The sequence below is a fragment of the Marmota marmota genome, unplaced genomic scaffold (genome assembly GCF_001458135.2).
Source record: "Marmota marmota marmota unplaced genomic scaffold, marMar, whole genome shotgun sequence".
In the NCBI taxonomy this organism is placed as follows: domain Eukaryota; kingdom Metazoa; phylum Chordata; class Mammalia; order Rodentia; family Sciuridae; genus Marmota; species Marmota marmota.
Window position 1 is genome coordinate 13,002,996 of NW_026000101.1, and position 27,294 is coordinate 13,030,289.

The window sequence follows — 27,294 nt, forward strand, 5'->3', positions numbered from 1 at the left end:
TATCTTGGCATGAATGTCAAAATTTATCACAATCTTCCTCAGATTAAGGTTAATAAAATTCCAATAAAATAACCCTTGTTCCAGTATTGCTCCATCTCCTGTGCCCTCTGTTGTGCCACATTATACATCACATCTATGTTGTAAAGCCAACAATATAGTTTTATTGCTTTATGCGACTTAATGCCACTTAAAGAAAACATATTTGCTGTTAGGTAGATTCCCATTCTCCATTACTTAATCAAACTCCAATCTTGGGACTGCTGTGAAAGGACTTTGCAGATAAAACTGAGGTTACTAACTAGAAAGACCATCCTAACATGAGCCCTTAAAAGCAGAAGAGCAAAGCACAAGAAGCAAAGAGAGAGATGATGGAAGAGAGAAGCAGAGGAGAGATGAGGCCAAAGGGTGATCAGAGAAAGGAAATGTGTGAAGGACTCAACCAACTGCAACTGGCTTTAGGGATGGAGGAGGGAGCCTCTAAGAGGCAACAGACAGCAAGGAAATGGGACGTCCCAGTCCTGCAACTTCAGGAAATTGAATGCATTTTGAAAACAAACTGAATGAGCTTGGAAGCTTATTCATCCCAAGCTTCCAGAAAAGACTGCAGCCACTGGCACTTGGGAAAAAAAGTAATTTATTTGCATTGCTTTCATTTTCTACTGTAGTGTTAGGACTTAAGCTTCACTCTTCTATTTTCTATTTACAGTTCATTTGGAATATTACTACAAATACAATATACAATATTAAAAAACTTATGGGGAAATGCAGTTTATGTTTTCTCTCCTCTTTACAGGCTTTTCAAAATCATTCAACTTAAATGAAAATTTATATGGACATTTCTGTACATATCTGAAAGCGCAGAGACTACACTGATAAAGTCAAAAGAATTCTGCACAAATACAATAAAATACAGAAAACAAAAAGTACAGATGATGTTATTTGGGGTACAAATATAAACAATACAGTACCATTTGAATTTAGCAACATAATACCCATACTTTATAGAAATAAAACTGCAAACCTGGAGAATGCTCTGACAAATATTAAACATTATATACACAATGAGGTAAATGTACCTTGGTCTCTTGAGAGGTAATTTAAGTTTAAAGCAATTGACATTTTGAAGCATCTCCTTGACATATAAAGAAATATAAAACACCCTATTCCATTGGCACAACGTGAAAAAAGAGTTATCAAAACACGGTTCATGATATTTAATTCACAAATCTTGTTAAAAATAAAAACAAATTCACTGAAGTTCATAAATTTTAAGTAACAGGTTGAATGTTATTAATCATATTTTTAAAAGTTTCCATTTAAAAATAAGATTGCATAATGGGACTGAAAGTAGTGTACTGACAGTCCTCATGGTGTCTTAGGGAGTCCAGCATTCCCAGAGAGAGGGCCCACAAGTATTCTTGCATTCCAAAACACAGAAGGTGCAATACATGTGTGGAGTTATCCTATTCTTTAGGATCTCAAAATAACTGAATATTTTCTGCCTTGCTGTAACAGAACCTTATTTGGAGTATCCACCATTTGGAGCCAGAACACTGTGACAATCAAGAAACAAAACAGTTGATTTACAATCATTCTTCGGTACATGGATAAAAACAACCTTTTGATAGCTAATGGGATACTAATTTTGCTGTGCATGTTAACCAGCACTTTTTCATTTGTTTTACAAAAAGTCTCTGACACTTCTCAAACATGAGGGGGAAAAAAAGCAACTCACCCATGGACTTCAAACTGGCCAAGTGACCACTTAAATTTTACAGTAAGAAGTGAAATCTGGATTTCTTAATGGCGTGGCACTGTTCACTGACTCAAGGCACTTCTTGAGCACTATTGTTACAGCAGAATTACAGGCTCGGCTCTTCAGGCTTTACTGTCCTACAAGGGACATGAGTGGCCACTGTTTCTGGCACAACTCCCACTGTCACAGCTGCCACCTTGCTGTCACTCTACTTAGCTAAAATTAATGCAGGAATATCCTAAGCCTCATCCACTCATCCCTGCCACATCCAGTGACTCAAGGAAATGGAAGTATGTTCCACAACTTTCATCAACCACCTCACTCCAGGTCTCAAAAGCGACTCTCCAGTCAAAAGGGTAGGGAGCAGTGGCCAGCAGGAAGGCAGGCTAGAAGAAAGAGAACTGAAGACAGGGAGGAAGGACCAGGGATGTCGACGCCCCATTATGTCATTCTTTCCCACTCTCACTCCTCAAGGTACTGACAAGATGATGTGGGCAAGTGATTTTCTAGAAGATATTTTTTAGCCTGCTAAATCTTGGAGGGTGAACATTTAGCACAGGCAGTATAAACAAAGGACTATGTTTCTAAATGACACAAGTATTACTCCAGCCAAATTTATCTGAAGTTATGACCTATCTCATCTTTTAATATTACTTTCATTTTCAATATTACTTAATTGGGGTTCATCAAGCTGTCCCTAGGCAAAAAAGAAATTAGCTGCAGTAATATGTAAACTCAATTTAGAACTAAATTTCAACTTTAAAAAAAAATTCCCTGATTCATCAAAAGTACATTTTATCCACTTAGGCAAGAATAGTATGACTCAATTTTTGATGTTATCTTTACTAAAAGTTGATTATCTTATTTGAAAGTGAGAAATCATGTATTACAACTTTAATTCAAACAACTTTTGGTACATTCTTAAAATTATATAAAAATAGTTTTGTGATAAAATGCGTTGGTCCCTGGATTTCATAAAGCAGATCTTGTAAGCTTAGAAAAGGCCAAGACAAAAACAAAAACAAGAAAACCTAGTACCTGATCATAGAGCTAGAGAATATTAAACAGGTAATATAACTCAACTATAAAAACAAACCTCTCAAAATTATTCATTTACTTCAATAAAATCATAGTAACTACAGGAAAAAACCCTCAAATTTGTGGTCAAAGTATTAGCCTCTAAGCACATTTTCCCCGGGATGTTTTTAAACACATGAAATTTACACTAAGTTCCTATGGAATATGTCATTCATTCTAAAATTACTTTGGTTTTAAGACCAAATAGTCTTTCAAATTTATTCTATGTATAAGGAGAAGACATTATCAGAATGCAACTCATTCAGTGTAAATAACCACAATCTTTCTGACCAAAATACTGTGAAGGTTATTGTGACCCTCTTCTCAGGGACAGCACTACAAGGTCAGTTCCCCTCTTAGCTATGAGATAGATTTCCCCCCTCAGAATAAGATCACAGTGATAAGAAAGACTCTGCAAACTGTAAAATCCCTACAAAGAGACTTTACAGTACTAAAAGTAAAAACCAGTTGTTACAAGATAGTTCCAACTTCACTTGAGAAGACCATGAAAAGTTTACTTTAAACATTTAATTTGACTGAAAACATCTGTAAATGGAAAACCTACTCAGTGTCCATTAGTTATCAGCTCTCCCAATATCAAGGTGCACTGAATTCATTATATAACCATGTAAATTGAGCAGTTGCAATATCTGCACGTATGAGATAAGGAAAGACTGAATTAAAAGCTGCCTTCCTCAAAGTGTAGCGAGACCTCCAATCTACACTAACTCTAACCTCACAAAAACAGGAATCCACTGAACACTTACACCTACAAAACAAATGTGATTGTTGTACCCATCTGTTGTCTATTCAAATTATTAACTACATTTGCCTTCCTAGAAAAAGGTCTATTATTTAACATCAACCATATTCTAATTTAAATGTAATTCATTTCTTAAAAAAATAACACTGTCTTTGATCAAATAAAGAACAAAATGGCTTACAGAATACCACACAACTTCTCACAAGAGCTAGACAAACTTTCCCTTATAGAAAATGAGTCTGAATGCTATCAAGATTAAGTTAAAGCACTGTGAGCATCTCGAGTGCCGCTTGAATGTTTAAAGTACACTCAGACCACACAACTCAACTGCAAAAGCTAGAGGTGAGATTACTCCAACATGACCATGGAACAACTGATTTCATGACACTGCATTTCTTTAGTGGTTCAAGCACATTTTGGTAGGAGAAGGCATTTTCAAAATGGAATACCCAATGACATATCACAAAAACCCTTCCAAAAAACAAAATAGAAAAGGTTTGGGTTACCCAGATAAATAAACTTTTTAAATTCAAACACTATAGGATTTAACAAACAAACTTTAAGCAATTCTACTCATTTCCATTTGAAAGACATAGAAGTGGCACTTACTGGTATAGTACAATCCCTTTTGAAGGCATGTAATGTTCTGAATATGTGAAAGAACAACAGTGTACAAAATACAATTGCATAAATTATGTTCCTCATCCCTATATGAGGTCATTTTTAGACTCAAGAGTTTTATAAGTATTAGTTTTAAGATCCTGAAAAATTATAGAACAGTACATTCAAAGTCTGAATCAAGGAAACTCTTTAGTGGTTCAGAATCCTCTGAGAATGTACTAACCAGGAGTAAATCACTTTCTTTAAAAATAAGAAATGTTTCATATAACCCAACAATCCAGTTCCTTTAACCTTACATATGATCTTCAGCATAGCAGAGTTACCTAAAGTTAAGACCAGCAATATTCTTTAAAAAAAAAAAACAAGTTTTGTTAATCAAAAATAAAGATAGACTACACAACATTTTATAACTGTCCTGGGAAAGAATCGTTCATAGTGCACAGAAAGGACCCACGTGGCTGTTTCCTGGGTCCAAAGAATCCTGGGAAGTTTTTAATCAATCTTATATACTGTTGCAAAAGGAAGCAATATCCTTCCGTTCCCTCTCAGTGAGGTAGAACAATTGACCTCCCAAACGAGAACCCAGGAGCAGATCTGAAGAAAAAAGCAGAGTTCAGGCAAAGCTGTAGAATTACATTTTGATGCCTTCCTGTTGACTGAGTTGTGACAATGTCTTCTTAATCCGTAAGGCTGTCAGCCTAGCTGCTCCATTGGCATACCAACATTCTCTCATGATTTTAGCCATCACTCTCAAGGCCTAAGAAAAAAATATAAGAAAAATAATTAATGCATGCACCACTTTTCCATCCATCTAGATCAGTTATTTATTTACTTACTTGGGCAGTGGGGACGGCACCCAAGGCCTTGCACATGTTAGGCAAGCATTCTACCACTGAGCTACATCCCCAGCCTCTTTTTAATTTCTTGAAACAAGGGTCTTGCTAATTTGCCCAGGCTAGTCTTAAATTTATGATCCTCCTGCCTCAGCCCCCTAAGAAGCTGGGATTACAGGCACGCACTACCACACTTGGCCAGGAAAGGCATCTTTACCTACAAAATCTCCTTTGAAATGACATATGTACAAGTTTTGGAGGGCATTATTTGTAATAGAAAATGAATGAAAATGTCCTAAGTTTCTATCTATAGGGTACTGATGCCAACAGTTGGAAAGCAGATGGGCAAGGGATAACTACTTGGTAGATCTAAAAAGACTGAATCCTAAACCAGTGCTCCAGAAGGCAAAGCAGGAACTTGACTCACCCAGAGTCTCCCCAAAATTGAGAAATTCACTGCATGTTCATTGCATGAAATACCTCTAGGATGAAGTTCAGGATTTAAAAAAAAAAAAAAAAAAGGCAGGGGGAGGATCAGTTCAAAGTGTTAGAACCCAGGTACCTGCTCCATCCCCCATAACCTGGGCAGGTGGCTGCCCACCTCTACTCCAGCAGAAAACTAGAGGTATTGCCTATGTTTTGTTTTATTTTGTTTTAAATCTGAGAGAAAAAAACAGATTTCCAGCTTGAGGAACATGGAAGGCAGAAGTTTCATACTGGAAACATACTGAATGCTAAGACCATAAGCTTCCTCCCAGAAACATGGGTAGTCCCTATGTACAAATTCTTCCATGCAGGAGATTGCAAGAATCTTTTCTGGAAATCTGTGTAGCTTAAGAAGAAAGACCTAAAGAGACAGAATCAATAATTTCCCAAGGAAGCAACCCAGTGAGATCACCTAAAGAGCAGTGAATAAGCTCCATTCACATGTACAGTTTCCTATCCCTTTTTAAACATGAAAGAAGTATGATCATACATTTGAGGAAAGTAACATGAAATGGAGAAACTGAAACAGACAAACAAAAAAAGCAACTTAGAGAAAACAAACTGGAGAGAGAGAGAGAGAGAATATATAAAAAAAATCAATCATTAGGGGCTGGGAATGTAGCTCAGTGATAGAGAGCTTGCCCTGCATGCATGAAGTAGGTTAAATTTCCAGTACCGAAAAAAAACCAAAAACAAAATTATTATTATCCTCAAAAAGATAAAATACTGATATTGTATCTATCATTGATAGTTGTTTTTGATTGGCTTCACACTTTATTTTTTCTCCATAGTCTCTTTACTCAAAATTGCTTTACATCCTCCCCAGTGTTTCCCGGTACTTCATATTAGATGTTTTCCTCTAATGTCTACTAATGAACAGGAGGAACATTCAGAGAATAAATGAGTGCTCCTGGAAATTAAAATATAAGAGCATAAATATAATAACAGAATGGAAGAACTGGAAGATGAACCTGATAAACTTCCCAGGACACAAAGAAGGAAAAAAAAAAAACTCAACTGATGAATGAGAAATTCAGAAAGAAAATGAGAGGGTTTCTTCAGGAGGTCTAACATTCAAGTAATGAAAACTAAAGAAACAGAAGAAAGGAAAATAGGAGAAAGCAACCTCACGAACTTTTCCTAGAAAAGAACAACTATTTCCAGATTAAAAGGGACCATGTGCCAGCACATACTCAAAAAATATTTAATGAATACCTACTATACACCAGATACCATTTTTAGATGCTAGGAATATAGCAGTGAACAGATAGACAAAACCCTTGTCCTAAAGCAGTTTACAATCTAGGGAGCCAAACCACATAACAAACTACTATAAAATATGTGGCCAGTCAGATAGTAGTAAGTGCTAAGGAAAGAAATAATTTAGAGATAAAATGTCAGAAAGGAAGGTGCTACTTTAAATAGGTAGAAAGATAATGTCTCCCTGACAAGGCAACATTTGAACAGAGACCTCAAAGAACAGAGTAAATGAATAAACCAAAAATAGGAAGACATGAGATCCAGGAAGGAGGATTCAATATAAAAGGCAAAGGGATTTCCAATATGAAAAATGAGGGTTATCCCAAGACGAAAGCGGCACAGTTGGGTCTTGAGAGCAACCAGTCCAGACTGCAAAGAGAATGAGTTTCACTTTCTTTTTTTTTTAAAAAAAAAGAGAGAGAGAGAGAGAGAGAGAGAGAGAATGAATTTCAATATATATTTTTCAGTTTTCAGCAGACACAACATCTTTGTTTGTATGTGGTGGTGAGGATCGAACCCGGGCCACACGCATACCAGGCAAGCGCGCTACCACTTGAGCCACATCCCCAGCCCGAGTTTCACTTTCTTGAAATGAAACTATCAAGAAGAAATTTGTAAAACTCAGAAAAGTAAAGGATTGAACTAGCAGTAAGTACACCAATAGCTAAAGAAATCAAGAAAAAAATTAAAATGACAGTGATCATATTGATTTAGTTGATGTGATAGTAAATGTAAATTATGTGTTAATATTAACTGACTTTTCTTCATACTTAAAAATCATTTAATAATACTCACTCTAATTATTAGAGTGTATGAATACATCTAGTCTATAATTTGCAGTACCCAGAAGCAATTTTAAAAAGAAACTCATTTGTTAAACTATGTCAAAAACCAACTCTTTTCTGGGCTGGACATATCATTTTGTTGGAGATAGCACTTTCTTTTGATAACAGAGGCTATGTGCAGTCCCACATTATTCTAAGATGTAAAATTAGCCAATGAAGTAACCAGCTTTTTATTCTTCCTAAGCTCTACAACTTCAAACCTGGAAAGCTATGCCCTGCTTCACTAATATCACAACAGTAATGGCTATCAATTTTGAAGATATTCAACACAATTTGTAGCATGAGTTCTTTAAATTTACAACTAAGAAAACATTTCAAACTTTTTGTAATAGCTGAAGATGAGAGGCTCTGACACTGATGGAAGCCATTTTCCCCAAAGTCCTAGTCATCTGGGCAAGCAGATGACCAAAATGCAAATTCTTCTGAAGCTGCTTTGCAATCCCCTCATCCAAGTTCCCCATTTTACAAAGGGACATTCAGGTCCAGGGAAGCGAACTGGCCTGCCCAAAGTCCAACTATGAAACAGGAGCAGGCTTCTCTAGAATCCAGGTCTCTTAATTCTTGTCCCGTACTCAAAGCAATATTCTTGGCTGCCCTGGCTAAAAGGAGGCATTCATTTAAAAAGCAGGTGCCTTCCTTCATTTGGCAGATCTAACAATGTTCTGATAGGCTGGTGGCTACTGCAGTACTCCATGGTCTTTTTAAATGTGTTTAAAATTGAAAACAGAAAACCAAATTATTCTATTTTTACCCATGGTCTAACTATTATGAAAAAAAGAAAAGAGAATTCTTGTCTGCTTTCCTTAAAGAAAAGTAGCAAATTTCCACTTACTAAGCAGAAGCAGTTGAGAAAAGGGCCTTATATTAAAAATCAATACTCACTTCACAGCTCTGCCATCTGTTTGGAATATTTGGCCTTAATTTCTGTTCACAAACTACTTTTCTCATTTCTTCAACTGACGGATCAGAAGGTACAAGATCATAATAAGGCAGCTGGTAATCTTCATGAATTCCTATATGGGCAAAAAAAAAAGTCTATTTTTAAGAATTTATTCAGCTAATGCCAAACCATTAGAAGTCTCTCCTAAGATGTCTATAACAGTTTCCCATTACTAAATCAGGTATGTAGAATAAGGCTCACAGTTTACTCTACCTTAAATCCATACATGCATCAACAATTCACCTCCCTGAGAACTGAGCCCATACCTTGAAATTCAACACTGCTGTGAGATTGGCAAAGGACATTTTTAATGATGCTTAACTATGAGCCATGATGACTAGATTAACATTTTCCCCTATAACTGTACTGTATATTAAATGAGATTTCATTCTATGAGGACACAGTATCTTACTGGGTACAGGTACTACTCTCTCAGTAAGATATGAATTCTACAAGGCAAGCATGAAGTATAAGCTACTTGCATCTTTAAATAACATGTCCTATTTGCTATAATACCAAGACATACTCTGTCCCTCACTGCCACAAAGACCTCAGGTCCTCCTAGGTCTTAGTCAAGCCTGGACCCCCAAGTCTAAGAGATTATTTCTTGCATAAACAGTAACAACTGTTTAATCTAAAGTGAAACCTAAAAGTTAAAATTATATTACTCTAAAAATTAATGTAACATGATAGCAACTGCATTACCATTTATCTCCAGTGATCAACCTGGAAAAAATAACCATAATCTCAAGGAAAATCCAGATACATGATCCAGATACATGCTAGAAACAGCTTCTTTGGGTGGCCTCCCAAGCCATTCCCTGTTCTAAATATTACAGTCCAGGATAACAAGGGGTTGGGTTCTGATGCTTCCCAAAATTCAAATAGAAACAGGAAAAGGAAGATACTAGGGTAAAGCTGGGCACTGGCATGCCATGTCATTCCCCTCGGTCCAGGTTTTACCTTCTTTGTTTGCTCTGGTACTCTCAGTGATCACCTATCAGATTGTTGACTACAGAATTTCATTCAATAAAAAAGAAGGCAATTCTTGAACAACTTCTGTTCATGACAAACTGTTGGGAGAAGGGAGAGCAATTTACCACCAATGGAACATCGTCGAGCAATTTCCCAGAACACTAAGCCCATTGCATAGATGTCAGCACGTTTGAAGGATTCAAAATGTTTCATATTTATGGAATCATCTAGAACTTCAGGGGCCATGTACCTAAAAAAGAAATTGACATTTCATTTTATTGAAGGGTAGCAACATCATTTTTTAACTGTTTCACACATTTTCTTTTATCCCTGAGAATAAAATAATAAAACAAACTCATTATTAATTTTTCCCCTCTTTAGCAAAGTTCTGCTTTTAAAAATGATTCACATTTATAAAAATTTCCCTAAGTAAACAAAGTACCAAGTGCAAAACCTCATCTCCTTCCTACCACAGTGTAAATGTTTAGATGAAGATTATTTCAGACCTCTCTCTATACAAAAACACATACACACAATATTACATAACTGAGATCATACTAGACTCAAGAAAAATATTAAATATCTGCACTGGTTTGCAAATTAATGATGTCAACTAAATCCCACAAAATGCTGAAACTGCAGTTTCATGCTATCTGTCTTCTGATTTTGGCTTCTAGTGGAAGACACACATATAATAGGTATGACTTAATAAACACACTAATATACACCACCTTGTATACTGTATAGGGAATATGTATTTTTTTTTTTAATTTATTTTTTTAGTTTTTGGCGGATACGACATCTTTGTATGTGGTACTGAGGATCGAACCCGGGCCACATGCACGCCAGGCGAGTGCACTACCGCTTGAGCCACATCCCCAACCCCGGGAATATGTATTTTTATCTGGAAGTCTACTCACTAAAAGAAGATGAAAAGGGTAGGGACATACTCCAGGAAACAAAATAACAGAAATGAATGGCAGTCTTCATACTGATGCTACCGTACAGGGGTTCTAAAGTTTCAAAAGCCCTGTCAAAGTTACAGATCAGACCCGTGAAGGCTTATAGCAACCACTTACCTAGGAGAGGGTTCTGAATACCCTCTATGAATCTAGAAATCATAAGTACAATTTAGATAGACTAAAACTGCTAGCTCTCTTCAAGGTCAAGACAATAGTTTTGAAGAAACATTTGTGACAACATGATGTCATATATAGAGGAAGGGCTTTTGGGGCAAAAATCTCAGCTCTTTAGCTTACCATATACATGAAGTTGGTCACATAACTTCCAGGAGGTGGTTTCCCCACCTCTGAACTAATGGTAATGGTGCCTACCAAATTAGGTTCTTTTGAGAACTCATGGACTCAACAAATATTTATTAAGGACCTACCACATACTAGGTAGCGTGATGGATGCTGGGGATACAAGACTGCTCTCAAGAAGCTTACAATCCAATGTTACATATAGACAAAAGAAAAAAAAACAATAGTTACAACTTAATGAGGTAAGGGCTATGAGTGCCCTTATCAGGGACACCTAAGAGTAGTGAGGATTAGAAAAGGCTTCCTGTGAGAAAGGAAGGGTGTAAGTTAAGGAAGCAGTCAGGGAAAGTATGTTCTAGGAAACAGTACATGCAAAAAGTTCTAAGGAAGAGAGAAAGGCATATAGCTACAGCACCTCATTTGAGGGCATTGAATGAGGCAATATGTGTAAAATACCTATTAAGATGATTGCCACATAGTAGGTACCCCATAAACATTAGCTACCATTATTATAATTAACATAACTAATGATATTTTCAGAAAGGGCTGCCTTTCATCCCCAGGCATCATTTTAAAGTCAGGTGACATTGGCTTCAGAGAAGGTAAGACCATGAGACTTACCTGTGGGCAATCTAATAAGTACAAGTTCCAGTTTCAAAAAAGACACGTATATACAAATAAGGAGATGGAAAAGAAATAGATTTCAGGAGATATTAAATATCATTTATTCACAAGTATACCTTTTTGTTCCCACTCTGTGGTTTGGAGCAATATCAATTGTATCTGTGGCTGAATCATGTCTTACTGCCAGTCCTAAGTCTGCAATACAGCATGTTCCATTCTTCTTCACCAAGATATTCTTTGATTTCAAATCTCTATGAGCAATAGCTGGTTTTCCTGAATAACCCAAAAATTAAAAATGACTGCTTAAGAAGTAATACCAAAAGCGTCTCCTTCTGCCCAGTATGAAAGCATTTCTGTCCCATCACCTGCCATACTCAGGGGAGTATTAAATAACCTCAACTGAAGCATTATACCCAAAGTTGGTTGGAATTACATTTCTTTAAAGGAAATGGAGACAATAATAAGCTCCAAAAATTGATACTCAAACAATAAAAGTCTATCAATTCAAAGACTGGGGTTGTGAAAAAAGTTGTCAGTTTGTTGGTATCTTGTGCATTCTTTACGAGAACTACAGTCTATAAATTGCTCTTCTAGTTCAGGAACCAAACATGTAGATCATATGCCTATCATTCCATTCCTGGAAAGAATACAATACTAAATATGCTATCTTTAATACCAACTACTAGAAAAGGTGCTATTAAAAAATAATCATTACAATGTGGAAAATCTAGAACCCTGATGGTAGGAAGAAGATAGAATAGTGGAGGAAAAACAGTCTGGCAGTTTCTCAAGCCATTAAGTAGTTACCATATGATTCAGCTATTCAAGTCCTACCCAAGATAACTAAAAAATGCATCTACATAAAAATTTGTACACTAACGGTCACTATATTATTATTTATTATAGTCCAAATCAGACACAACCCAAAAGTTCATCATGAACACACAAAATGTGATATATCCATACAATGGAATATTAGTCATAAAAATGAATGAAATACTGATATATGCTATAATATAGGTGAACCTTGAAAACATGCTAAGTGTAAAAAACGACATTCCCAAAAGACCACATATTATAAGACTCCATCTATATACTAATGCCCAGAATAAGCAAATCTATAGAGACAGAAAGCAGATGAGTGCTAAGACTAAGGAGTTTGGGGTTTAAAAGAGAAAGACTGCTAATAGCGGACAGGGTTTCTTTACAGGGTGATGAAGATGTAGTAAATGGTTGTGGTGATGGCTGCACAACTGTGTGAGTACTTTAAAAACCAATGAATTGTACACTTTAAATGGGCAAAACTGTGGGATGTGTGAATTATAACTCAAAAAGTTGTTACAATCAGTAATTACACAGATGGGGCTGGCAGAGATGCGAACAGAAGAGTAGGCAAGCCACCAGGTAGTGAATGGGTAGCAGCTTGAGCACAGAGCTCTATCAGTCTCTGATAGCCTACAGGACACAAATACCATGACATAAAGTTATTTTTTATAGACTTAGAGCCTTCATACAAATCAGTAAGAAGAGTACAGCTTTGAGAAATAAGAAAAACAAAGAAAGTCTAGGCTCACAGAATATAATAAGGAACAAGTTGTTTTAAGATTTGAGGGAGGAGTGAAACTTCCTAACTAAAACTTAGTATTTAATTTGTCAACTATTAAACTATCTCATTCAGTCTCCTAATCTAAGGATCAAATATAATTATTAGATGGCCAGATACAATGTATATAGCATGTTGGTGTTTAAAAAGCACTTTCATATTCCATTTGATACTACATAAAAGAATATATTCTGAGGCTTGAATTCTAGAACTAAGATCCTCAAAAACTGTAAATAAAACTGAATGCTTCTGGGTGCAGTGGTGCATGCCTATAATCGAAGCGGCATGGGAGGTTGAGACAGGAAGATCACGAGTTCAAAGCCAGCTTCAGCAAAAGTGAAGTGCTAATAAGCAACTCAGTGAGTCCCTGTCTCTAAGTAAAATACAAAAAATAGGGCTGGGGATGTGGCTCAGTGGTCAAGTGCCCCTGAGTTCAATCCCTGGTAACCCCCCAAAAAAACAAAAACTGAATGCTACCTTTAAGAACTTAAAAAATATCAGTGTTGTTAAAATGAGTAGAGAATCTCTAAACAAATTTCCTAACTCTGAGATTTCTAACAGAAAAGGATTTCTCATCTAAAACTTCATTTCAAATATCTTCAGTTAGGCCGACTTCTAGTTTTAAATAGACATTAAACTGTTTGAAGAGTTACCTTGGGTACCAACAATCTCCATGTGAAGATGGGCAAGACCGCTTGCTGTGGACAGAGCGAGTTTGATCATTCCTTCCACAGTAACTGTATATCTGTTCAAGTAATCAAAAAGGGATCCATGCTCATGATAATCTGACACCAGCCAGAGCTGAGTCCATGTACCATTATCTGCAAAACAGAATAACGTGTTTCAGTTGGCTCTAGAACATTTGAGATTTACTCAAAAATTTTAAAATATAAAATTACTACCTTTTATTCTTAATTCTGAACCATACAATTGCAATATCATGCCACCTCAGGTTTGTATTTCCTGTATATTCAGCTTGTCATGTGCTTTCACATACACACTCTTTAAGTTCCCTACTCTTGAGATAAGGCAAGGATAATTAATCTCATTTAAGAGACACAGGTGGTGACTTTCTTGAGTCTATACAAGCAAGTTGCAGAGCTGGAACTCTTACGTACCTAGAAGAATACTTGGATCAGATTAGATGTTCAATGGCTATTTCTGGAAGGAAAAAAGGAGGGCAATAGTGAGGGAAGGAGATGAAAAGCAATGTAAGCCCCGTGTGGCCACAGTGGGAAAAAAAATAGTATAAAACAAAACTGAAATAAGTTTCAGTGAGAAGAGACATAGCTTTAGTGACAGAACAGAGTATATATTTCACAAAAATGCCAGACAATATGATTATGGCTCCAAGGTTGCTGGCTTAGAAAAACAAAATGAGTGGTACCTCTGAAACACAGGAAGCTCAGATGAAAATTAAAATGTCAGGAAGAGGAAAACTGAAAAGGTTGGGACTGAACGAAATACACAAAGTGATTTTAAACCTGAACAGTTAGGAACGTGGATTCTAGGAGTTCTTTTGTAAGCTGAACATGGATTTGAAAATGTGTTTTTTCACAGGAACAGATTAATACTAGGTGGCTCCTAGGTTAGACTATCCCATAAGAGTTATTTAACCTGGAAGTAACTGGAAAGTTGTATATTTGATCAAATCATGAAGGAAAACAAAACAAAAAGCTTTACAACTTTTAAAACACAGTACAGTTCAATAAAAGACAAACCCTTGAGTCATTCTGACCTGGGCTAGAAATCTAGGGCCTGTCTATTATCCATTACACAACCTCAAACAAGTTTCTTAACCAATGGGCCTCTCTATTTACTTTTATACAAGAATAATATGGTACTTTGTGCTAAAAAGACTAAAAAAACCAGAACACAGTACTACATTTTTTTTTTTTAAAGCAATTAGTATATTGCTTGGCACATGAGAGCTTAAAATGTGCTATTTTGTCACCTACAAATTATGGCAAGAAGAAAATGCGCCAAATTGATATAAAATAACTTCTTTATTTTGAAGATTGCTACTTTCTGAAAAGCAATATTAATGAAAAGAGATTAAGGAAGGAGATGGGAACGCCCCAGATTTTGGAGAGGATTTTTCAGCTTTAAAAGGACTTAAGAGATTCATGATACTAGTTTTTGATTAACTTATTCTTTAAAAACTATAAACTGACTATCCAAACTTATGTCTGTTCTTTTCCTTGATAAAGGCATATCACCAGCATGCCATTAACTATAACTGAATTCTGAAAGACTCACAAACACAAGAAATAGAGGAACACTGGTAGATGAAAAGGGGAGATTTTCTGAGGTAACTAACCAGAGGCAGAAGGAAGGTTATGGAAGAGGCTGTGCATAGAAAGAGCAGTCTCAGGTGGAATTAACTGAATTAGGAGGTTGAAGAAAAAGAAAAGGGAATTGGGGTGGAAAGGCTAGGTTCTGAACAAAGACCATTAAACCGTGACAAAAAAGAAAGAAGGGGAAAAGAGGGGAAAGAAGGGAAGAGCCAGTAGGGTCAGCTACTTCCCATGGTGACCACCAGGTGACAGCATCCACTTCAACAGGAAAAGAAAAGTTCAAGGCATAGCAGCCCCAGCAATTTGTGCTCATGTGTTTGCAACTTGAAACATGTCCAACAGGCTTAAGCTTCAAAATGAAGATTTAAAGAGTCACTACTATGATAGACTTTGAAACCATGAATGTAAGTAAGTCCTTTATAGCAGTAATTAACTACTATTTGTCTTATGAATCAGTAAGGAGAGTAAGACTTTGAGAGAAGGAAACAACTATTAAGATATAAGAATAAACTAAGAAAGTCAGACAATATAATAAAGAGAAAGTTGTTTTAAGGGTGGGGGAGGCCAGACATGGTGGCACACACCTGTAATCCCAGGGGCTCAGAAGGCTGAAGCAGGAAAATTGCAAGTTCAAAGCTAGCCTCGCAACTTAGCGAGGTTCTACGCAACTTAGCAAGACCCTGTCTCTAAATAAAATATAAAATAGGCTGGGGATGTGGCTCAGGGGTCAAGTGCCCTTGGGTTCAATCCCCAGTCTGAGTGTGTGTGTGTGTATGTATGTGTGTGTGTGTGTGTGTGTGTGTGTGTATATATGGAAGGAGCTAAATATTAGGGTCAAAGGCAGACGACAATAAAAACTAAGGATCTGGTCAGATTATGATTACTGCTTTTGTCAACTTATTTTGTTTTAAAATTAATTGATACTGAATAATAGCCACTAATAATCACTGCTTACATCCATCACTGTCCCTATCATTATCAAACATTATATGCCTCCTGATGTGATACAATAGGAAGTATATAATATACCTGATACCAATAAAGCCTTAATTAGATTCAAAATCTAATTGCCAGTTTTATGTACAGTAGTTAACAGACACTACAGAAATTCAATCACCAAATTACAGAATATGATAGTAAGCCCACAGGACAAACAACCCAGTTTCTTCAACCAACTGCAAGGAAAAAAAAAAAAAGATGGGGAAACCTAAGGATTTTAAGGGATGTATAAGAAATATCAACCCAATGTGACAATACGTGAACTTGGGATCCTATCTGAATAAACTATTGTGGGGGTTTTGTTGTTGTTGTTTTTAGGAGGTAACTACATATTTGAACCAGAAATGATATTTGATGACATTACTTTTTTCTAAAAAGTACAACGGTAGATTTCTCATAATTTAAAGATATGAATTGAAAATGTTTATGGATGAAAAGATATATTATCTGGGACTGGCTTCACGCAATTTGATCAGGGGAAAGTAGGTAGCATCAGAAATCAAGGATTGGCAGTAAGTTAATAATTGTTGAAGTTGGTTGATGGGGAATTAATATACTGTGCTTCACTTTTCTGAAATGTTAAAAGTGTTCTATAAATAAAATTTTAAAAAGACAAAACAACATATGCTTGTTGTAAATAAATTTGAAAATACAAAGAAGCAAAAAAAAAATCACAGAAATCACTCATAACTACCAATTGAGAATATACACTGCCAATATTTTAAAGAAATAAATACTGCTTAAAAAAAACGGGGGGAGGTGGGGACAGGAAAGAAGGAAAAGATGACCACAGGTCTGGCCAAGCCACAAAAGACAATGATAGCATTTAAAACAAAAACAAAAAAAACCAGGAAAGCTGGAAAATACACTTGATTGAGGTTTAGGACGGTTGAGAGTTGAGTTGTAACAGAAGTCTTTTGACAGAAGCTGTAAAAGTAGGAATTGTGGGTACTGAAGCCAAGAAAGTGGGAGAAGCAAAGTGAGGTCCCTGCTAATGTAATCACTCATCCTGACTCCACTGATAAAACTTCCTCAGTACCCACACTACAGGGTCAAGAAAATGTCCACATGGTCACCAGAAGTGAGGGAATTTGGTAGAAACCATTTCTGTTTAATTAAGTTTACTTAAAAAGTTGACCAATCTTGCCCCACACAACTTAGACAATAGGATACATCAAGAAGTTATTTTTACTCCTCCTATAAATGAGGTCACTGGTCTATATTGACTTGTCCATACCAGTCAAGAAGAAATTAAAAGGAAACAAGTAGTTGATCCCTATCCTACTCAAAATTTTAAGCAATCAAAATTTGTAAATTTTTTCTATATTATGACTATAATCAACTGTCCAGAACTAAAATAACCAAAGTATATGGCTTTCTTTGATAGACTATATATTTTATAAACCTTCTATACATTTTGAAACATGTTGTCATAAAATTGTATTTGACTTAATAGGTCTCATCTATATGATAAACATCTATTTCTCACCTAATTTGACAATGTTTTGCAGTCATATCTGGAAAAAGACTTATATAGACTTTATTATAATTAACATAAGGATAAGCAAATTTTACTGACCTTTATTGTCTGCTGCTATAAATCCCAGGATGTTTTCATGGCGCAACATTACAGTTTGATAAATTTCTGCCTCGCGGAACCATGAACGTTCTTCTCTGGAGGAGAATATCTTAACGGCAACTTCTTCTCCCCGCCACTTTCCTCGCCAAACTTCTCCAAATCGACCTTTGCCAATACTTTCTTGTAACACAATAGTTCTTGCAATTGTTCTCTGAACAAGCAATGGTAAACCTAAAGACAAAATAAATGGTATGCAAAACAGTCAACAATGTGTTTCAAACATCATGAAACCAAAGATGTGGCCCAGACAGGTACCTTTAAGAAGCTTAAAACCTCACTAGATTTACAGACTATGTTGGCAAAAAAATAATCCATGAAAAGTGGAAAATAAGATAATAAATACAATAAAAGAATCCAGAAAACTCCTGCCGACAGGGTCGGGATTGGTTTTATAAAATAAGCTGAATTTTGACTGTCATTTGCAGAAGGGACAGGACCAAAGGAGGGAGAAGGAAGTACGGTGGTTGGGTAGGAGGAGTATGCAAGCAAAGTCAGAGGAAGGGAATTAATAATGACTATTTTGGGAACCAGCTTGTTTAATCAGAGAGGATATATGTGGAAGAGCAGTGCAAGAGAACGTAAGAGCCAGGAAACGAACAGTAGTAAAGGCCAGGATCACAATGACCAGTGAGGGCTATGGATAAAAGAGGACTTATTAAACATGTCTGAAAAGGGTACCAGAAATGCAGAGGTGGGGTGGGAGTACAGGGAATAAGTTAAAATTTTATTTTGGAAGGATGAACTTAGTGGGCTGGGGTTGTAGCTCAGTGGTAGAGCGCTCACCCAGCAAATGTGAGGCCCTGGGTTCAATCCTCAGCACCACATATAAATAAATAAATAAAATAAAGGCATTGTGTCCAACTACACCTAAAAAATAAATGTTTAATAAAAAAAAAAAAAAAAGAAGAAGCATGAATTTGGTAATGATTTTACTGATGGGAGGAGAAAGGATGTGAACAAAAGAAAAATAAATTTTGACTTAACTTTTTTTAAATATTTATTTTTTAGTGCTAGGGTGAGCACTTTATTGCTGAGCCACAACCCCAGCCCGCTGACTTAACTTTTAATAAATCAGTAGAAATTATCACAGAAATCATTTCAAGGCAAATAATTTACTTGCTAGGACTGATGACTTAGGCTACCTAGAATCTGAATGAATGATACCAAGGAACTTACCTTGATAATGGGACATTTATGTTTTCACTAATTAACCTTGCCTTATTCCAAAATATATAATTTTAGATATCACCATACTAATTTCATTTAAAAGAATTAAGTACCTACCTACAACATTTAAACAACTCTGTATCTGGCATAATCACTTAATAACATATCCCCAGTTCACTAAATAACTGTCAGATTCTAAGTTATACTGACATTAACAAGTAAAATACCAGAGTTCACCATGTTTTATGCTAGTATTTTATTTATACAATCAATGTATGCATAAATTAGTGTCATTTATAAATTATACTCAGAGCCACTTACTAGGTCAAATTAACTCAATGACAGTAAAAAATTATCTATCCTTATGTTCCCTGGTGTGAAATGCTCATAAATCTAAATGTTAAAGTCTTTAGGGGATCAGAAAATCTTCTCTTTTCATCTGTGCATTTCTCATATAACTCTTTCCTTTTCTTACTGCAAAGCAATTGACAGTGTAATTATAAATAATTACTTTTATGTACAATGAGACTGCTAGTTAAAAACAGATCTGTGACAAATTCTTATTTAAAATTAAGGAGCTCTTTTGTTCTATAAACAATTAACTCCTAATTACTACATGTTGTTTAATACATACAACATGTTAAGTACTAACTTATTACATTTTATCCAAGTCTTGTATAGGGCTGCATCATGTATTCAAGTATACTAAAAAGTTTCAGAGGATAATCTGGAAGTTACATAGGCAAGTAATAAAAAAGAAAAAAAAAAACACCACGTTTGAAAATGCATCACAGATTTAGGGGCTTATGTAAGTGTATAGTGAAGAAAGTAGCACAGGATAAGAGAAGTTTATTGTCTTTCCCTTCATCACTAGATAGAGAATTAAAATTAAAACCCAAATGTAGGTCAGCCATGTTATCCATATTGGGTTACCATAACCCGCATGAATACTTGAGAATTTTTATTTAATGATTTTCTTCTAAAGATAAAAATAAACAGGCCTATTTTAGATCTCTATACTCTTTGTTTTACTCTTCTGTACCTTTAAAACTGCTTGAGAGGAAGCATCAATAGGGAAAACATCCCAGAAAAGCTGTACATACAGTCAACAATGGAAATAAGAAATGGACAGTATGCACATATTTCAAGAGATCTTAAGCATGCAAAAGACCTAATGACCACTGTGTAAGACATTCACTCCTTCAAAAACTGGCACTGCTTTATAATTTCATTACAGTTTAAGAATGAGTCCATGTATAACCTGTGATTAAAACTAATGCAACAAGGGGCTAGGGCTGTAGCTCATTGGTAAGCTTTTGCCTAGCATGAATGAGGCACTGGATTCGTTTCTTAGCACCACATAAAATATAAATAAATAAAGGTCGTGTGTCCATCTTCATCTAAAAAGTTAAAAAACAAAAACTAATATAAAAGGGATTAATTTATCTTCAACGTTAGAGCTACTACAACCCAATTCTTTGCTGTCTTCCCTATAGTTCCCAAGTTAAAATTAAAGTCTGTAACAGGTAGAGATAAGGTTTTTCCTCAAATATGATCATGGTACTGAGTAATAGACATGTGAATTCAAAATAAGGAATGCTTAGTTTTAACTTTTCCTCAAGAAGTGAAAGAACTAAAATAGAATTTATGAATAGATATTTTACTTATTCACAGGCATGAGACTTATGCATAAGGTAGCAATGAGGCTTTCTAATGAATATAAAGGAAAGACGGCCTTTTCTGCTATCATTCAATAGAAGATGGTTTCTGCTTAGATAAGTTCAGAAACAATTTAGCTAACAATAAACTATCATGAGAAAAGTCTTAAACTAAGTTCTTTTTGTTTAGAGGTTTTTCTTTTTTGGGTATAATGTTACAAATTGATGCTGTATATCAGAATTTTCTTCTACATGTTGTCAGTACATGCTGTCATTTGGACATAGCTCTAAATTTGCCAAATGCTTTTACACAAACATCTTGTCCCATCTGAACTTCACAACAGCCCAATGCCATGTACTATGCAGAATTCATCACTTTCATTTTAAAGATAAAATAACTCAAGCATGTGACATCAGCTAACAGCCTAAAACACTTTACAAGGGAAGGCTGGAAAGGAGAGAGAGCAGCTTTTGGACAACAGAGAGCTGTGGTCCTTGATGAACTTAGAAATACATACAAAATGTAAAAAAGAATAATTCTATTCTTGGCTCCTGTCTACATTTTAAAAGGTAAACACATATATTCTTATTCAGAAATCAACTGCCATCCATACAGCAATGCCCTAAAATTGTTTAGGTGGGCTTGTGGACATAAGGGGCTTCATGACCCTAGGTGTAAGTTTGGCAATAAAAATACAGGCCACCCTGATTTCTGTGACTTTGGTCCTTAGCATAGTTTTGGACCAGAATAATCTGTGAGAAAAATTTTCTCTGGGAACCTTTTGAACTTTAAACTAAGAATCAATGAGAAACCCTAGGGAAGCCCTAAAATACCCTTTTGTCTCCGGCTTCTTATGCAGAGATTTTCATTATCTTCTGTACTACGGCTGCTCCTTCTCAGTTCAACCTCTCATGGTTCCTGTACAAGCCTGTTTTAGCAGTCAGAGAAAGAACTTGTCTACTGAATATGTAAGGCTAAATTCTACAGAAGGCTTCAGGTGGAATTAATTTCCTTGTGTTACTTAAATGAATGAACAGATATTCATACCATACATATTTGTTTTCTTAAAACACAGACATTTGTCACTATATGAACTTTCCATTAATGTGATTTTTATGCTTCAGAGCTATCTTCCTCAGTCACTTCTGCTTTAATGTTCCTTATTACCACTTGGTCATAAAATTACTAATTTTTCATTATGTATATTTTCAGATTTTCACTTTTTCCATGACTTTAGCCCTTATATAGAGTTGACTTACAGTTTTCAAAGAGTATATCACATTTAAAAGTCCTAAAAAATAGTTTAAGTATTTTTAACAATGGCATATGTTTCATATTTCTGATGAGGAAACAGAAGCCCAAAGAAAAAATAGGGTTTAACCAAGGTCATAGAGCCAATCAATGACAAATCTTCTACTGCAATCTAGATCTATTGATTCCCCCCAAGTATCAAAATCCCAAATTGTAGGGTATAGGGGTGTTCCTCTCTCAGTCTCCTTCCAAACCATGAGTAAGAAAAAGTAAAAGATAATTCCCCATCCCTTTAAAAGTAAAGTATTTTTAAAATCTACCTCAGGATGATTCTGGCAATTTCTTATCCCACAAAAATCAACCAAAACAACCTAATAAAAGCAAACATGACAAGGGTCATGGATCCATAAAGCATATTAAGTAAATAAGGTGGTTAGACATTCTTCTGGGGGAAAAAAAGACTTAAAATTCATTAGTTTAATGAAAAACCAGAAATGAGTTAAAGAACAACAATTTCATCTATTGTTAAAATAGCAAATAACCTTCCTAGTTCCAAGCATGTGCCAAGTTTAGTCATGCCTACTTTCAAATACAAAACTAAAGCTGCCAAATAGTCCTGAATAGAATAAGCAGCGGATCATTTAAACATCTTTGAACTTTAGCATTATCTGTAGTACAGTTGTCCCTATCCTTTCTATCTCACATAGTAATGAGAAGCAAATGAGATTATATAGCGAGAATGCTTTAGAAGTCATACAATTGTGGAGCTGACTTACTGTCTTGTTTCAACAGTAAAAGCAAGCTCCAATTTGTTTATATTAAACTACCCACAGTAAGAACAAGCTTAAAGGTCTTTATATCGGCTTTACATAGGATCAAACCTGGAATACTAGCTGCATGTTGGCACATGGCTGTAATCTCAATGGCTAGGGGGCGACGGATGGGGAGTGCTGACTGCCAAAGTAGGAGGATTGTGAGTTCAAAGCCAGCCTCAGAGATTTAATGAGGTCCTAGGCAACTTAACGATACCCTCTCTCTAAATAAAACATAAAAAAAGCTGGAGATGTGGCTCAGTGGTTAAGTACCTCTGGGTTCAATCTCTGGTACTAAAAAATTAAAAAATAAATTAAAAACCTAGAAATACTGTTTGCCCTAGAAATACTATTTGTTTTAATAAACCAAGGAAAATGGCTTAGCCATGTAATAAATAAAAGTTGTGTTTTTTTTTTTTTGAGAGAGAGAGAATTTTTTTTTAATATTTACTTTTTAGTTTTCGGTGGACACAACATCTTTATTTTATTTTTATGTGGTGCTGAGGATCGAACCTAGCACCCCGCGCATGCCAGGCGAGGGCGCTACCACTTGAGCCACATTCCCAGCCCACAAGTTAAGTTTTAAAAGACTAATGTTATATATAACTAATAAAAAAAAACAATAGCAAAGAAGACATTTTAGGAAAAAGGAGAAACAATTACATTACCTGATCCAGACCCTGATGTTGTCATATCATAAATTAAATCTTTTAATGTAGTACCCTCTGAAATAAAAGGGCGATCTAATGAAGGATCCTCTTCATTTGGCACTCGATGGTGAATGACAGTGCGGTTATGGCAGATATAGACCATCAACATGAGTGAGATGCAGACGAAGCAGACCGGTCCAGCAATGACAGCTGCCAGCTCGACGGGACCAAGGCCAGGAGGCTGCTTTACTGAAAAAGGGTCTCAAGTGAAATAAACATCAACAACAACAAATAACAATGTAGAGGCAGCACCTACATTTTCCTCACCCTCCTCATTTCCTACAATTAGCTACTGCCTCCACTTAGTCATAGGTCCTCATAGCCACTCATCAGGCTCAAATCCAGGAGTAGAGATTCAGTCTTCTCCCATTGTCTTCCCACCCCCTTTCATGATCTCAAGCACTGTCAACACCTTCTCACTCTTCCCGTATTCTCCAGCCATCATCTAAATCACAAGGCCAACTATCACCAAAATCCTAGGATCTCCCCCACGTGTCACCTCAGATCACTAATAAAGGAATCAATAACCTAAAACAACTTGCACTCTGTCTTTTAGAATGTTTTTGCTTGCTTGTTTGTTTTTCTCAGTACAGGACTGAACCCAGGGCCTTGGGTATGGAAGGCAAGTGTTCTACCCCTGAGCTACATCCTCAGCCCCATTCCCCAACCCCCGTAAGTGTTTTTGGCTTGTCTAGTACGTGCTTGACTAGTACATGCTGATAGCAGAGGGAAAAAAATGCATAAATACAAAAAAGTGAAAAAAATTATCACCTCACCATCTCAAAACAGTTCACATTTTAGTACAAGTGTCTTCAACATGTAATAATTTTTTTTTTTTAATACCAGGGATTAAACTCAGGGGTGCTTAATAACTGAGCCACATCTCCAGCCCTTTTTTATGCTTTATTTTGGCTAAGTTGCTTAGGGCCTTCGATACAATGCTGAAGCTGGCTTTGAACTCCTGCCTCAGCGTCCCACACTGCTGGGATTACAGGCATGCAGAGCTGGCTTCAACAATTTTTTAAGGCCAAGTATGTCCTTTGTTTTTTCAATGGTTTATATACATATATATTTTTCCCTATTTTAACCATCTGAACTTTAAATTCCAGATCATTTATTTTCTCAATAATTAACATTTTGCATTGTTTCAGAACCACATGAATCCTGAGCCTGACTGGTTCACTGCTCACTACCATTTCTTTTCATATCACATCTTATCTATTCTTCAGATCTTCAACTGGATTAATTTCTTATATCAAATACTATTTCTAATAATTTCTTTTAGGAATAATATTTAGATCCTTATACATTTAATAATTATCCAAAGATGGCTCTTGCCTTTGTACACACACAAAAAAATCTGGGCTTATTCAAGAATTCTGACAATCAATACAGAATGTTCCACTGCCTTCTTGATATTTAAAAAAGCAGAAAGTCCAAACAGTTTTTTCCTTTTATGGGTAACCAGTATTTACATGCACTAAATGCTTATAGATTTTTTCATTCTTAAAAATGATACTTTTAAAATTATTTGTATTTGAATAATTATTTTTTCATTAATCTTACCTGACATTTTTCTCTCTTCTTTCTGCTCTCATGTCATTTTCTGGAATTCTAATAAGCATACTGTGTCACCTAGAACTGTTCCCCATCTCTCTTAAATTGCTCACCAACTGTCTTTTTCCTCTGAATTGTAACAATTTCTCCAGCTCAGCTATAAAATCACAGCATCCAGTCTGCTGTTGACTCCCAATATTGCATTTTTAAAAGCATCCATCAACTGAGCTTTTCTCTGAAAACAATCTTTTAATAACTATGAGATGTTCTCATTTTGTAGTGAACAAAATAAAAACAGACATTGGGCTGTCTAAAAGTTCTTCCCTAACAACTGGAAGCTTATTTCATAGGATTACATCTATTCTAACTTATCCAGTTCAATCCACATATTTGAACCACTGCACCCTTTCATTTGATAATTTTTTACTTTGATTATTTTGAGTTGAAAATGAGGAGTTTGTGAATATTTAGAATTAAAAATTAGGTGATTACCTAAGGTTTTTAAAATTTCTATTCTGGTGTTCAAAGTTCAAGCAACAGAAATGGGAAATTTGGGAATTATCACTTTCTTTGCCATTTTAGAATTGCAGGTGCCTATATAAAGACATTATAGGCTGACAGTGCTATCACAGGGTGCTGCGCTACCTTGCTAAAACCAGGAGGAGGGCTCCCTCTTTCTTCTGAGCTGCAGCCTTGTTTCCTACTTTAATCAGTGTATAGCTTGGACCAACTGAGTTAAAAGTGAACACTGAGGTCTGACTTTAAGCAATGGAACCAGAGGCTCCCTAAAAGAAGGAAGGAGTTTGCCCCTGAAGTCTAGTCCCTCAGCTTAAGTTTCCAGTGGGATTTTGCAAAAAGGTCCTTTCACTCACGTCCTTATTATATGGTATGTCCATTCTTCACTAGTCTGGTGTCATTTGTTTATAAATGAAGAAATTCCTCACAAGTGTTGGCATTTTAAGTGGCATTCTTCCATTAATTCTGCTAGCATTCATGTAAGTTCCCCCCATTTTTATATTCCTTTGATTATTACAAAGGAATTTGAGGAAAGTGGTAAAATGTTTAAAATATATGTAGTCAAAGTTCCATCTTAACCCAAAACTTCAAAATCAATCCAATCTTAAGAGTCAAATTGCTGACTCTACCAGGACATTTTAAAATATAAACTATGGGTAATACCAAAAACCTAGAAATCATGTACACTTAACTTATACACAAAGATCATAAAACAAGGTGAAATTACAAAATGAAAACATCTAGACTATTAAGTGCTATTCTCAATTCCTGCCCATTAACCATCTGTTTATTGCTTTTATAGGCAAGCGCATTACACAAAGAAGAAATTATTCTGAGCACAAGGTGGGGAAACTGTGAGGACAAACTGCTACTTTGGGACGTGTCAGAATTGCTTTTAAGAGACTACCCTTTTAGGCATAACAAATCTCACTGAAACAATCTTCTCTAACAACACATGTATCCAGGATTCAGGATCTTGGCTATTCTTACAACACTACAACTATGAAAAAGTCACTTCTTGCTTCTACCTTAAAACAAGTTGTGTGGGACAATTTATATAACTCCTTTCAGTTTCTGAAGGAATTTCTCTGCAATCATAGAATTTAAGAGCTTTCTTAGTAGTAGCCAGAAAAAAAGAATACAACAACTTACCAGTAGTTGGGAGCTCTATTTTATTGCAGTGGTCCTGATTGCAACAATATGTTGTAGTAACAGACCCAGTTTTTGAAGAGGGTGCACATACAAATGGTCTATCTCGAGGAATTAGGTCAATTTCAGCTATACACATGCTATTATGTATAACTTTGTCTGTGGTCTCCGTGACAGAGACAAAGCAAAGCCCATCTGTCACACAGGTAAAATTATCTTTTGTACAGAGGTGGCAGAAACACTGTAGTGCTGGGGGGGGGGAAAAAAACAAGATCCTATTAGGAAAATAAATCTCAAGATTAACAGCTTAAAATTATTTGACATTTACACTATTATTATATTCTCAATCTTTTTATTACATAATTTCAATGCACTATTCAAAAACAACCTTTTGCCCTTAGACCTTCCAAAGTCTGTTGAGAGCCACATACACATAGAAGCCCAAGGAAATAAAGTTTGGGTCCAGGCTTTTTCTAAAAATGTTTATGTTTAA

The 27,294-nt window shown here is 35.7% G+C and overlaps 1 protein-coding gene across 2 annotated transcripts; it reads right to left on the reverse strand.

The window, feature by feature from the left end:
* Positions 1-617: 617 nt before the first annotated feature.
* Positions 618-27,294, reverse strand: Tgfbr1 (transforming growth factor beta receptor 1). 2 transcript variants are annotated; one of them, XM_048783309.1, is made up of 8 exons: positions 26,805-27,294; positions 23,538-23,780; positions 17,921-18,151; positions 13,699-13,866; positions 11,559-11,715; positions 9,682-9,806; positions 8,524-8,654; positions 618-4,974 (listed from the first exon to the last, which is right to left on the reverse strand). In XM_048783309.1, exons 1-8 carry the CDS (start codon positions 26,938-26,940, stop codon positions 4,849-4,851), a joined length of 1,317 nt encoding a protein of 438 aa, XP_048639266.1. In that variant the 5' UTR covers positions 26,941-27,294; the 3' UTR covers positions 618-4,848. The 2 variants fall into 2 exon arrangements, with proteins under 2 accessions (XP_048639266.1, XP_015347760.1); XM_015492274.2 differs by having other exon boundaries at positions 23,538-23,768; positions 26,805-27,285.

Excerpts from the sequence above, each read along its gene's own strand:
- Tgfbr1 (XM_048783309.1), bottom strand. The coding sequence starts at position 26,940 with ATGTGTATAGCTGAAATTGACCTAATTCCTCGAGATAGACCATTTGTA. Across the intron at positions 18,152-23,537 it reads AACATCAGGGTCTGGATCAG|GTTTACCATTGCTTGTTCAG; the intron begins GTAATGTAATTG and ends TTTTGTCTTTAG. Across the intron at positions 9,807-11,558 it reads CACAGAGTGGGAACAAAAAG|GTACATGGCCCCTGAAGTTC; the intron begins GTATACTTGTGA and ends TTTCTTTTTTAG.